The 14,264-nt window shown below is 42.1% G+C and overlaps 1 protein-coding gene across 2 annotated transcripts in view; it reads right to left on the minus strand.

The window, feature by feature from the left end:
- The window catches only part of SLC18B1 (solute carrier family 18 member B1), a 118,354-nt gene that overhangs the window by 36,817 nt on the left and 67,273 nt on the right, over window positions 1-14,264 (minus strand). For both annotated transcript variants that reach the window (XM_063441186.1, XM_063441185.1), the window contains exons 4-8: window positions 13,725-13,798; window positions 6,196-6,343; window positions 4,323-4,479; window positions 2,832-2,968; window positions 1,050-1,151 (exon numbers count right to left, since the gene is read on the minus strand). In XM_063441186.1, coding sequence (XP_063297256.1) covers window positions 1,050-1,151; window positions 2,832-2,968; window positions 4,323-4,479; window positions 6,196-6,343; window positions 13,725-13,798 — 618 coding nt within the window. The remainder of the gene's footprint in view (window positions 1-1,049; window positions 1,152-2,831; window positions 2,969-4,322; window positions 4,480-6,195; window positions 6,344-13,724; window positions 13,799-14,264) is intronic.

The following is a 14,264-nucleotide window of genomic DNA, read 5'->3' on the forward strand; positions in this document are numbered from 1 at the left end:
CCTTCTGTGTTTACATAGGTGGCACAAGCTGTTTCCCAGCCTTTCTTGGTAGGCTACATGTTGGAGAAACTGAAATGGCAATGTGAGTCTAACAAAAATGGGAAATCACAAGGCCTGCAAAGTTATCATGTTTATGGTTAATGGAACACTCCAAAGATGCATACTAGTCATACTGTTAACAGCTCATTGAATAGTCTGATTGGACCGCCAGACACAAGAAATTTGTTCTTAACCTTTATGGTTAGAACATTATTTAGAGGTATGCTAGGACTATTAACCCTTTAGGTGGGATGACGTAGAGCCAATTCTGAATATTTGAATGTATTGTACAATACCTTTTCCTTTGAGTTTTAGCACTACTACTCCATTCAAATCCAAAAGTTATAGTCATCTAAATTATACATTTGGAGTCCTTTAAGGAGTTCTAATTTTGTTTTGTTTTTTTTTGTTAAGGAGTCTGACATCACCTTACTGAATAGTAAAGTGAAGAGTTCAACTGAGGCTTAAATTAATTTTGTGATAAGAAACTAGTGGCACGCACAAAGTCTAGAAATTCACTATCATGCTAGAATATGACAGAGTTTCAGTAGCTTTTGGGCAACAGAGTGGCTGGATTGTGTCCGAATTTCTGTCAGTGTCAGAATTTAAAGTAATTTAGACTAACCAGGAGTTCTGCTTGCAAGACGCACTGCACAATTCACTACATTGCCCACCACCGTGGGACATATACTACAGTTAAATGTGAGGTTAAGATCCATGCACTTCTGACTAATAAGACAAGACTTTTACAAGTTTCTGTTACTGCAGTCATAAATCTAATCTACTGGACTGTCTGGATTACCTAGAGTAAGAAGAAGAATAAAATCAAAATACGGTTTTATTGTACATGTTTACTTACTAACTTTACCTGATTTAACATTTTGTTTAGAAATTATTTTCCTTCACGATGATCTCTGTGATTGATTTTATTAGCAGTATACATTGTCTCATATAGTAAATATCATTCTGTACTTTTCATTGGGTGTATTGGTTGTAGAAATGATACTTACAGGATACCTGTCACTTATCAAGCCAAGAAGAGGTGAGCTGAGGGAATAGGACAAGGCAAGTCCTAGGAAAACCAACCCCACATAGCCAACTTTTAAATGGAACTTGGAAAAAAAAAAGTACGAAAAACACAATTAATTCTACTAACCGTTAAAAATGCAAATACACACACACACCTCTCTGTACTGTAAATGTATCATACATATGGATATTTGTGAAAAAGAGCTCTGTGTTGATACTTAGTCCTTACTATTATCCCTAATATGAAGTATCAGACAGGATGCAAATCAGGATTATGAGGAGATCACAAAATGCCCCCTATTTTGCCCACTGCAGCATGCTCTTAGTGAGTACCTATAGCACTTCGCCATTAAAGACGACTCTTGTTACCTAGTCAGCAAGAAATGTAACTACAGGAGGTGAAAGCTAAAATAAAACCAGGCAAGTAGTCTGTAGGTAAGGAAAGAAAATAGTCTGGAAGTGCTTATTTTGATAATCTGACTGTAACGAAAATATACCCCAACACGCAGAATTTAACTAAACAGAAGACAACAAAGAGGGGAGATACGTCTACCAGACCTTATAGTGGCCGGACTCGACGTATTTGAGAGGAGTACAGAGTCAGGAGCGATCCGAGGTCAAGGGCACAAAGAGACAGCGTAAACTAGGACTAGCCGGGGTCTGGTACACAGTAAACAGCAAGCTGGCAAACAGAACAGATAAGGATAAAGAGATAACGTAGTCAGAAACAAAGCCAAGGTCAAGTACGAAGAAACACAACTGAACACAACAAGCGCTAAAGGGAACTGTAACAGAAACCACGATAGGGCAAGGAACTAAGGGAAAAAGGGGAGTATATATGCCTAAACATCTATGTTGATTGGTCCCCGTCACATCCACGCCCCCAAAAGGTAAGTGTATGGGGAGTGTGGCATGACAGGGACCAATGGGAGGCCTTTGCCAATTTAGGCTCCCACTGTCCCTTTAAGAGCGCGCCCGAGATCCGCGGCGTGCTCTTAGAGTCAGGCGGGACACGTGACCGCTTCTCGCGGTCACTGCCTGCCTTCCTGTTGCAGCCGTCGGATGAGCCGCGCGCGGCTTGAACAGAGGACCCCGGCCGGCCCCTGGAAAGGGTAAGTCCGCTACACTGACATTCTTATCCAATGGGCTCACAAAAGTTACTTTCAAGAGCAACTTCCAGCTCTCCAACATTAGTAGTGGAGGTAGGGAGCAGCTTTCAAAAATGGTTTGACTCTTTACACAGAGAATGAACTAGGACATATGAGCTGTAGTGATTATGGTACTTTCAGTGTTCCTTTTTTTAATACGTTGCTTGTGCAGTTAAACCCCTTGATGTCTGACCATTTTCCAAGTTTCTGTCATTTTGGGACTATGTGCTTGTTCTATGGGAATTTTCTGTATTCTTCTTGTGCCCCCCTACATATGATGGACCGAAACGTTGATAGCTGGATTTTCCTGATGAATAATGTTTGAAAACCTCATGAAGACAGTGAGTGCTGCCATACTTTTCACCAAACTGTGTAAATGAGACTGTTGTTGTCGTCTGGAGAATTTTTCTTGAAAGAAACTATGCAAGTTTAAAAATACATTTAAAAAAATGATGTCCAGCTAGCATGCTTTCACACTGCATTTTGTGAATCAAGTATAACATGAAGTGCACTGGAGATAGATTAAATTCTGCTTACTGACACTGCATTTATTACCAGTAAAGTCTTCACGATCTTAAGACAGGCCAATAGAAAAAAACCTTAAAAAATCCTCACCTTTTCTATGACAAACAATGACATAGTTGGATCCAAAAAACTGATGCTTGAGCTCAGTGAAAATATAGTAAAGCACATAAGCCAAATTTTTGGAAATGTAAATAATGTCCAAAAAGAATCCGTGCTTGGAAGGCCATCTACAGGTAATAAAATAAAGAAGGAATTGAGAGAAATCAAGAAAAGTCGACTTAAAATGTGATTCTTTTCACTTTAATCACAAAAACAATAAGGAGGCTTAACTCCCAAACAACGAGTATTGGTTGACATTGCAGTTCCTTTGGGATAACTGTGAGCATAACTGTTTATTTTGCAAGACACCTCCATATCCACATGTGAGAATAAGAAGTAAAAATATCAACTTTTATTATATAATCACTTGTTTTGCAGGATATAGAAAGAGAGGTATGATACTCTTCATTACTTTAGTTCCTTTGTTACTGATGAAATTAGATTTCAATTTTTTCGTACAAAGTTTGGATTGCTAATTTTAGGGATATTCCTATACTTTCCGGCTTATATAAACAGGGTGTCTGTAGATATACAGTACCATAACAAAAATTAACTACAATGAATCAAGAGAAAAGCACATGATATTAAAGAAAAAAAACTATAGGAGGGGAATTAACCACCTATTTTAATACATTATTTACTCAGTAATGCGAGACATGAAATAATTAGAAAACAAAAAATACAACAACAAAGCTACAGAGTGCTCTCTATCCACTTTAAAGGGACACTATAGTCACCCAGACCACTTCAGCTCAATGAAGTGGTCTGGGTGCCAGGTCCCTCAGGTTTAACCCTGCAGATGCAAACATAGCAGTTTCAGAGAAACTGCTATGTTTACATTGCAGGGTTAAGCCAGCCTCTAGTGGCTTTCTTCCAGACAGCCACTAGAGGCGCATCTGCGATGCTGGAGGGAGGCATTTGACAGGAAGCTGCTCGCTGGAACAGGATACCAGACTGAGGTTTTTACAAATAACAGATGCATTAAACAATCTGGTGGTTATTGGCAACAATGAAGTCGCATGAAACAGAGTCTGTAAATCTTTGGCATATAGTGATCTCTGTGAATACTCAGTAATACTGCAAAGGCATATTTATAGAGGTTGCAAGGATATATTATGTTGCACCTCAAAAGCTCCAGCAGCCTCTATTTATTATTCATATATTGTACTTTACACATGAGTAGGACCATCCACATTGAAATCTGTGAGTTCCATGTGCAAAACACATTTTTAAAAATGTCATCATTATTTATTGCATGTCACGTGGCTCTATAACTGCACCCACTATGCATAGTACAGCAATATAACATACAGCAGAACTTCCATTCTATGGCTCAAGTTGTCTAAAGCCTAGGTCAACACCTAGTCATTCATGAAAAATTTTACACTAAACTAAATACAGCTTTCTGGTCCTTAACCATAAGTTTAGGATTACAAAAGTATAATAAACAAAATCTGAAAAGTGTTAAAAAAATATACATACCATATTTTGGTAAAATAAAGTAATTTAGCGGCACTAGTAGTAGGATAAAACATCCTATTGATATAAAGGGAATCTCATAACCAAATGATTGGTACAAAAGTCCACCAATGGGAGGACCCAAAACAAGGCCAAGACCTGTAAAAATTTCAAGTGATCCCTGTAAAATAAAATAAAATAAAAATGAGTGAATTATTTTTCACACACAATGACTTATAAAGCATATATTACATATATATATAGCAGTATGGCTGCCTGAGGAGCATGTGTCCTGAACCTCCGGCGGTTGCAGACCACAGTAATAACTTCTTAGAGCCCAGCGCTTATTATTGGATCAGAGTGCAGGCTACATATCCTGGCGGCTGAGCTCTGACTCACTAAGTACCGGGACCACAAAAGGAGGGATTACTGTGGTCTGTATCTGCCAAAGGTGCCCCCCACGGAGCAAATGTGTTCAGATGTAGTGTGTGTGCTCTGCTTAGCTTTTTGGGAGGGGGGAGACAAAGCACAGACAACACACACTGCATCACCTGCATTTATCAAGTTGGACTTTAAAAAGTTCTCCTTGGGCACAGAAACACAAGAAATCATATTTCCACAACTATTCCCAAGCTTCATAGGCAAATGGGCAGCTTCATAGGCAAATGAGCACAGACAGACATTGTTTCAGATGCCATCCTGCAATTCTGCTGGTACTCTTAGCAATGGACTCTGTTTTAAACACAAATGTTCAACTTGAGATATGCAGGTAATGCACAAAAAAACCCACCAAAAACAGGTGTTTTTATATTAGACTATTGTATTCTGAGCTTTGAAAATGCTGTTTAGTGAATAAGTGAGTGTGCGAGCAGCATCCTAATAATGTATGCATGTTCAGGTTATATTTATATTTTTTCTCCCAAGTCACCTTCAAAATAAAAAAAATATATTGTCACTCAATTCTAAAGGATTTCCAATCTGTAGACCATCAAATAGCTAAAATGTGGGTAACACTGTGCTACAAGAGTGACATAATTATAACATTGACATTGTTTACAGAGTTATTCAAAATAATGTCATCTGTGATTAGAGTTGTGCATGGAACAAAATATTTGTACACACATTTATCTGAAAATATATTTTGTTTTGGACAATTCAGCATTTTGTTTTAAACAAATTTCATCCCTGGAGTCATTTAAAAAAAAAAAAATAGATGAACCAAAATGGATACAAAATAAGTCTAACCGTGTAATGCAAAATATATACATCATATATATATAGCGCAATAGATGAAAAATGTAGGCTGCACTCTCGAAGTTGTAAATTTCAAATAAAGGTGCTTTATTCCATAGATAAGAAAATCAACGTTTCGGGCCACGCAGGGACCTTCATCAGGAGTAGGTTGATCCTTATCTATGGAATAAAGCACCTTTATTTGAAATGTACAAGTCCGAGAGTGCAGCCTATATTTTTCATCTATTGGTATGCATCTAGATCCCTAGAAGGTTTTACACCCGGCAACCATACCACTGCATAAAAGCAGTAGGTTATTTAAGCGTGGGTGCAAGGATTTTCATTATATATAAATTAAAAATAGTTAAATATATAGATTTTTTTTTCCTACTGTTTTTTTCCCCTTTGTTGGTCATTTCTCATTTGGTCTGTGAGTAAAACCAACTTCATTTATGAAAATCATTCATTCATTATCCATTTCGTGATGCGTCCATACGACATTTCAGAGTTTGCAATGCAGAAGCCTATCTCTGATTTTAAAACTACTGATTAACAGGTTTTAAAGTTTTTACAATTAGATAAAATGAGTTTTGACAATTATTTGGAAGAAGCATAATGTCTCTTATTCATCTATGACAAAAAACAGGAATGTGTATTCACTTACCATAGCAGTGGCAATGTTGTTCGGAAATGCCTTTGCAAGAATAGAAAATGATGAAGTAATGGATGCACCAAATCCTATAGCATCCACAGCTCTAACTACAAAGCACAAAACAATGAATATTGTTCCATCTGGCGCTTTATCCAAGAAACTGGAAAACAAGATACACAGAAATTATGTTTACGTGGCTTCTTGTATTCCCTACGCGGCCTTTTTATGATATGTACAGTGTCAAATTTTGTGGTTGCCACCCCGGCTCTGTGTTCCCATCACATGTATTAGCTTATTTATATCCTGGTCTTACTTATACTACATACAGTGTACACTAGTACTTAATGATTGTAGGCAGGGCCGGCGCGTCCATAAGGCGGCACAGGCGGCCGCCTTAGGGCGCACGGGCTCTGGGGGCGCAAGATTTCAGTGACCGGCAGGAGGGAAGCTCTCCCTCCTGCCGGGCCACCATCTCGGCCCCCGGTGCTGCGTGCGGCTGTGCTGTAATCAGACGCGGCGAGGGAGCTCTAACCTCTCTGCTCTGCTCCCTCGCGCGCTGCTTGTCTGCTGATACCGCGGGAGCCGGAATATGACGTCATATTCCGGCTCCCGCGGTATCAGCAGATAGGCACCACGCGAGGGAGCAGAGCAGAGAGGTTAGAGCTCCCTCGCCGCGTCTGATCTCAGCACAGCCGCACGCCGCCCAGCAGCCCCACTGGACCCCAGGGAAGGATTCATCATCCACACCAGCTCTCCAGGTAGGGAGGCTGGGTGGAAAATATTTATTTATAAAATAATTAGTTAGTGTATGTGTGTGAGTGTGTGTGTGAGTGTATGTGTGTTAGTGTGTGTGTGTGTGTGAGTGTATGTGTCTGTGTGTGAGTGTATGTGTCTGTGTGTGAGTGTATGTGTCTGTGTGTGAGTGTATGTCTGTGTGTGAGTGTATGTCTGTGTGTGAGTGTGTGTCTGTGAGTGACAGTGTGTGTCTGTGAGTGACAGTGTGTGTCTGTGAGTGACAGTGTGTGTCTGTGAGTGACAGTGTGTGTCTGTGAGTGACAGTGTGTCTGTGAGTGACAGCCTGTGCGTCTGTGAGTGACAGCCTGTGCGTCTGTGAGTGACAGCCTGTGCGTCTGTGAGTGACAGCCTGTGCGTCTGTGAGTGACAGCCTGTGCGTCTGTGAGTGACAGCCTGTGCGTCTGTGAGTGACAGCGTGTGCGTCTGTGAGTGACAGCGTGTGCGTCTGTGAGTGACAGCGTGTGCGTCTGTGAGTGACAGCGTGTGCGTCTGTGAGTGACAGCGTGTGCGTCTGTGAGTGACAGCGTGTGCGTCTGTGTGTGACAGCGTGTGCGTCTGTGTGACAGCGTGTGCGTCTGAGTGACAGCGTGTGCGTCTGAGTGACAGCGTGTGCGTCTGAGTGACAGCGTGTGCGTCTGAGTGACAGCGTGTGCGTCTGAGTGACAGCGTGTGCGTCTGTGAGTGACAGCGTGTGCGTCTGTGAGTGACAGCGTGTGCGTCTGTGAGTGACAGCGTGTGCGTCTGTGAGTGACAGCGTGTGCGTCTGTGAGTGACAGCGTGTGCGTCTGTGAGTGACAGAGTCTGCGTCTGTGAGTGACAGAGTGTGCGTCTGTGAGTGACAGTGTGTGCGTCTGTGAGTGACAGAGTGTGTGTCTGTGAGTGACAGTATGTGTCTGTGAGTGACAGAGTGTGTGCGTCTGTGAGTGACAGCATGTGTGTGTGAGTGCGTCTGTGTGTGTGCATGTGAGTGTATGAGTGTGTCTGTCAGTGTGCATGTGAGTGTATGAGTGTGTCTGTCAGTGTATGATGAGTGTGTTTGTCAGTGTATGAGTGTGTGTCTGTCAAATCAGTGAGAGTATGTTTGTCATTGAGTCTGTTTGTGACTATCAGTGTGTCTGTCAATGAGTGTCAATCAGTGTGGGTCTGTCAGTGTCAATGAATGAGTGTGTGTCAGATCAATGAGTCTGTGTCTGTCAGTGACGTCTGTGTGTTTGTCATTGAGTGTGTGACTGTCAGTGTGTACAGAGTGTAGCGGAGCGCGGTACAGGAGCTTCTGTTTCCTGTACCTGGCCAGACTGACGGGAGGTGCTCACAGAGAGAGCACTCCCTGTCAGTTCGGCCGGGTACAGAAAACTGAAGCTCCTGTACCGCGCTCCGCTCCGCTACACTCTGTACACACTGACACACCAGGAAGGGGAGTGTGACCACTAAAGGGGTGTGGGGTGCACCAAGGGACAGGGAGGGAATGGGAGAGAAACACCAAGAGACAGGGAAAAGAGGGGGTAGGGGAGAAGAACACTAAGGGACAGGGAAGGGACCATTAATGGTCAGGGAGGGGAGAGGGGCTGGTTAAGAGGCACATAGGTGAAGATGTTTTTTTTTTGGGGGGGGGGGGCGCGGAAAAATGCATCTTCGCCTATGTACCTAAAAATCCAAGCACCGGCCCTGATTGTAGGGGCCTGTCATTTCCATTGAAAATACTGATTAAAACATTGAAAATCACCCAAAACTTGTGTTAACTTATTTATTTATTTATTTTTTAAATGAGATGGTCTATTTTCTTCTAAATTTATATAGAAGATTTAGCAAATTACTTCATAATCCAGTTCAGACAAGGCAGAGCCAGGACAAGCAATGCAGATTATGCAAAAGAGAGGCTTGAAATAGATACATTTTTCTTTCTATTTCGTCATTTTCAAATATATGCCATTTTTTCAATGACTCAACAAATTCTGCATTATTTCGAACACTTTTTTTTTCAGCAGAAGAGTGGTGGAATTCTCCCTGCCGCTATAAATTTTGTAAGCCTTCTAAAGAGGAAATTTCCGGGTAAAACTATCACTTTAGTCCTGATCACTTTTTAGATCGGCTTGCAGATTTGGTGTGAACAGGGTTAAACCTCAGGCATTCATGCATCCCTAGGGCTCCCTTCTGTCTGCTCTGGTGGGGCCATTTTTAGTAGCCCAAGAATTTTAGACAAGCAGCTTGTAGTGCTGAGAGCCAGTGCTACAAGCGGCTGGAGATTGCAGTGTGAGCAAGGTAAAATCCTTGCTCACACCACAAACCCCAGTTATCAATGGTAACCTGGAGCTCCTAAGTTAGCTGGGGCCATTTTAAGTAATCTCTGTGCGGTGTTGAAAGTCAATTAAGAGTAGGGTAGGGTCAGTGGCAAAACTACCGTGGATGCAGGGATCACAGCTGCGACTGTGCCAGTCACTCCAGGCAGCCCGGCCGTCCCCTTTGACCTGCCATCGCGGTGCTTGCTGGCATTGTTGTGCAACCCCGGGCGCAGAACAACCGCCGGTCGCATTTAAAGGGAACATCCGGTGGCCTGTGCTCTTGGGGCCACCCGATGGCAATGGATTTCCTGAGGCCCAGTCACACTTTAAAAGCTCTGACTTCCATCAGCCTGAGCCAGCCACTGGACCCCAGAAAAGTCACCCTCCTTCGCCTAAAATGTAGGAAAATGTAGGGTGTGTATCTCTTTGTCTGTGTATCTGTTTGTCTGCATATGTATCTCTTTGCATGTGTCTGTATGTGTATCTGTTTTCATGTGTGTCAGTTTGTGCCCCTTTGTGTCTGTATGTGTGTGAATGTTTATATCTGTATGCGTGTTATTCTGTGTATCTAAATGTTTGTCATTAAGTGTGTGTGTATCTGCATGCGTGTCTATATGTTTATCTCTGTGTGTCTGTATACGCATGTGCCTCTGTATACGTATCTGCATATGTGTCTGTATATGTATCGTGTCTGCATTTGTATCTGCATTTGTGTCAGTGTGTGCTCCTATGTATCTGTATGAGTGTCATTCTGTGTATGTGCATCTCCTTACACACTACAGTGCTCTTCCTTCTGCGCACCTGTTAGTGGAGCATATTAGGTTCTGTTTTTCTCCTGTTAAATTGAGACATGCTGTTAACTAGCTTCTATAACTCAGGGCTTGACAAAATGTGTTTGGAATATAGGAGCCAGTAATTTTCAACAAGAAAGTGCAATTCTTAAAGGGACACTATAGTCACCAGAACCACTACAGCTTGATGTAGTTGTTCTGGTGCCTATAGCCTGTACCTGCAGGCGTTTCAGTGTAAACACTGACTTTTCCGCGAAAAGGCAGAGTTTACATTGCTGCTTAGTAACACCTCTAGTGACAGTCACTCAGATGGCCACTAGGGAGTCCTGGGTCACTGCTGCACCACATGAAGCACCCTGGTTCAGTGTCTCCAAGCTCTGCATGGAGGTGCTGAATGTTCATCATAGAGATTGATTAATGTAATGCACCTCTATGAGGAGATGCAGATTGCTATATTTGCTGCGCATGCACAAAATCCTCCCAATGCTTTCCTAAGGGAAAGCATTGCCTTAGCTGAGATCATAAAGATTGATCATCTCAGCCATGGCGAAACTGGCACGGCGTGGGAAATGGGAAGAAAGGTGAGTAAAAACACATGCGATCGGAGAGAGGCCAGGTACCTTAACGCGCACACACACACACACACACACACACACTCTGACAGGCTCACATACACACTCACGCTGACAACAGGCTCACACACAAACTCTTGACAGGCGCTCAAACACACACACATACAGACACATTGACAGGCTCGCTCACACACACACACTGACAGACTCACACAGCCTTACACACACACACACACACATTTTTGTTTGAATTGAGACCCACTCAGCCTCCCTACCTTTGGGAGAGCTGAGAAGGTCTTTCCTGAGGTCCAGTGGGCCTGCTCTCTTCCTGTGTGCGAGGAAGCAGTACTCAGCCTGTAGCTCCTCTCTGGTCCCTCGTGCTCTGTAATGATGCCGGGGCCGGAATGACGTCATAATCCGGCTCTCAACATCATTAGACAGCGTGAGGGAGCAGAGAGCAGCTGCAAACAGAGTACTGCTCCCTCACGTAATGCCCATAAAGCTCCCGCGGGCGGCCGCCTCCGCCAAGCTCTTCAGGGCAGCTGCCCACCTCCATGTATCTGCGGGCAGGCGGCCGCCTCCTCTATACTCTCCAGGGCGACCGCCCATCTCCATGCTCCAGCGGGCGGCCGCCTGCAATATTCCCCATGGCGACCGGCGTCAAAGCTAAAGAGCTGGCAGATCCCAGACGCCAGGGCAAAATTTCTAGTCGCCGTGGCGATCTGGCGCCTGGGATTTGTCGAGCCCTGCTATAACTGTTGGGATGATGTATCTATTTATGTGTCCTAATTTTAAATACTCTTCCTTTCCCCTTCTTTACAAAACAAATTAGTTAATCATGTTTGTACTTTGTCACTGAATAAAAAAGGTATGGACAAAAAAAAAAAGTTACCTACTTCTTTCACGTAAAGTGCTTGAAATGCCGTTTAACAAACAAGATACATTAAACCATGGGTGTCCAACCTTTTGGCTTCCCTGGGCTGCATTGAGCGCAGACGAATTGTCTTGGGCCACACATAAAATCTACAATTAATTTAAATAATACAACTTAAAAACCTATTTTTTTAATTTTGTTTAGTAGATAACTCCCTTATTTGTTATCCTTATGTGCAATTGACATATTTAAGGATACCAAATTTGGGAGCTGTCTACTAAATACATACACATGTATATGCATATGGACACAACCACAGATATAGATACACCATCACAGACCTATACAAACAATAACAAAACATACAGACACATACAATCACAGACCTATACACAGTTACATACGCACACACAATCACATACATCCACACACACACACACAGAGACATAAACATACAATCAAAGACCTATACACACAATCACAAACCCACACACATACAATAATGCACTTATATACACAATTACAAATGTACACACACACATACACAATCATAGACCTATACACACAATTACAGATATAATTGGAAGAAAAGATAAGGTGATTTGCGCACACAGAAAAATATATTTTTAGTTTACCTTACACTCTTTTGTAACCAATACACATAAATATCGTTCACCTATATTAAAGAAGTTAAAAAAAAAACATAATGTAATCTCTATATGTGAGTATATATATATATATAGAATATTCCTTCAAACTCACAATTTTCAGAGGCCAATAAAAGTTGGCTTGGTACTTATGGTGCTTAAGAGAGATGTGATGGAATTTATACACCTTTTAATACTTACCCTGGACTCTGGAGTTCCTGCGTTGCAGCAGTGCAGAATTCCTGAGGGTGATCCTTGGAAATTCCATCACATATTACTCTTATGAGATGAAGTATCAGGGTTCTTACCTGAGATGGGAGTCTGTAGCGCAGATATGTTTGCTCACCCTTGCAGAGACACAGTCCAAGGTGACCAGATAAGAAGCCACCTGGATTGTGAATCTGTGCACACGGCCTGTGCAGGAAAGGTGATTTCAATGCAGTACCGTCAAGGACTCATACAGCAGGATAGTCAAGGGATAGCCTAAGTCAAATGATTCCAGAGGTCAGGATTAACTAAGTGTAGCCCGAAGTCAAGGGATGACAGAGATCAGGATAAACAAAGACAAAAGCTGGGGTCAATATGGAGTTTAAGTGAAAGAGACTGGAACACAGGAACTGAAAAAAAAACACACACACGATGAAAGACTTGAAGGCAGATAGCAGGCCCAGGACCGCAAAGTACCCAGGATCAAATCCCCTGTTGGGCACTTCTGGGGCGACCACGTCTGGATGTCACGGTGAGAACCGTGACAAAAAGCACCATAAGTACCAAGCCAACTTTTAATGGGCTCTGAAAATTGTGAGTTTGAAGAAATAGTCTAACATATATACTCTCACATATACAGATTACACTGTGTGTTTTTTAATTTATTTAATATAGGTGAAAGAAATTTATGTGTATTGGTTACCAAAGAAACATTTATTTTTTATGTTTACCTTTTGTACAATTACAGATATACCCACACACAATCACAGACCTGCACGCACAATCACATACATTCACACATACAATCAATCAGATTAAGTCACACAAATAATCCCAGATATACACACAATCACATAACTACAAACACATAATCACAGACATACACACAGACCCCCCCCCACCACACACACACACACACACACACACAATCACTGACAAATCATACACACAAATTACATTCATCACTGTGCCAGCTCACTGACACACACATGCTCACTACAGACAAGCTCACTGACACACAAACATACAAGCTCACTCACTAGCAAGCACATACACACAAAGTCACTGACAAAAGGCACCGAAGACTGTGGGAGTCATTTCTTGACCGCTTCCTGCTTGAGTGCGGAGGCGGAGCTTGCACCTGGGGACATGGGTTATGTGTGGGAGGCAGAGCTTGATGCGGGGGTGGAGCATGGACACGGAATTGCCGAAAATTGTGAAGGGAGCCTCACAGTGCTGTCTACCCTCTCCACCCAGACTGCAACCAGGTCACACTGCTAGCGTTCTTGGCCCGCATGCGGCCTGCGGGTTGGACACCCTTGCATTAAACCATAGATTCTAAAATTCTCAACAGTGCCAGAAACATGAAAACTCACCCGAAAAGAATTGTTGCACATGCCGATACAAACAATCCAGTTACAAACATAAACTTTGGTCCAAAATTCACCAACTGTATAATGAAGAAAACATAATTTGAAAGTAGAATGTCAACAGGTGTAGTAACTGTAACTTTGCTTAGGTACAAAACTTTTTAAAATGTGTAAAGTTTTATAAAATGCATTACAATTCACATTGCAGACCAAAGGCAGGAGGAGGGAAGAGGGAATAATAAACATCACTACAGTACTTGGCTAGTCAATTAAAAGGACACATCTATCACATATATAAACAAACAATCTTGGAAAAATAATTCAAGTGTATTTGCATTCCAGAAAAAATGTGAAAGTTAATTAATTTGTAGCCTTTTAATTCTCTGCACACATTCAGTCTCTGAAGTTTTGAAAAAGTGAAATGCTCAACCACAGTGTTGCCATTTTACTCAGTAACAATGAAATGTTCCTGATTTTGAGAATGTAGTAGACATGTTAGATGTGCAGTATATTCTAAATTGTCATTACCATTGGCAAAATATATTT

This window comes from Pelobates fuscus, chromosome 2 (assembly GCF_036172605.1).
Source record: "Pelobates fuscus isolate aPelFus1 chromosome 2, aPelFus1.pri, whole genome shotgun sequence".
Lineage (NCBI taxonomy): Eukaryota > Metazoa > Chordata > Amphibia > Anura > Pelobatidae > Pelobates > Pelobates fuscus.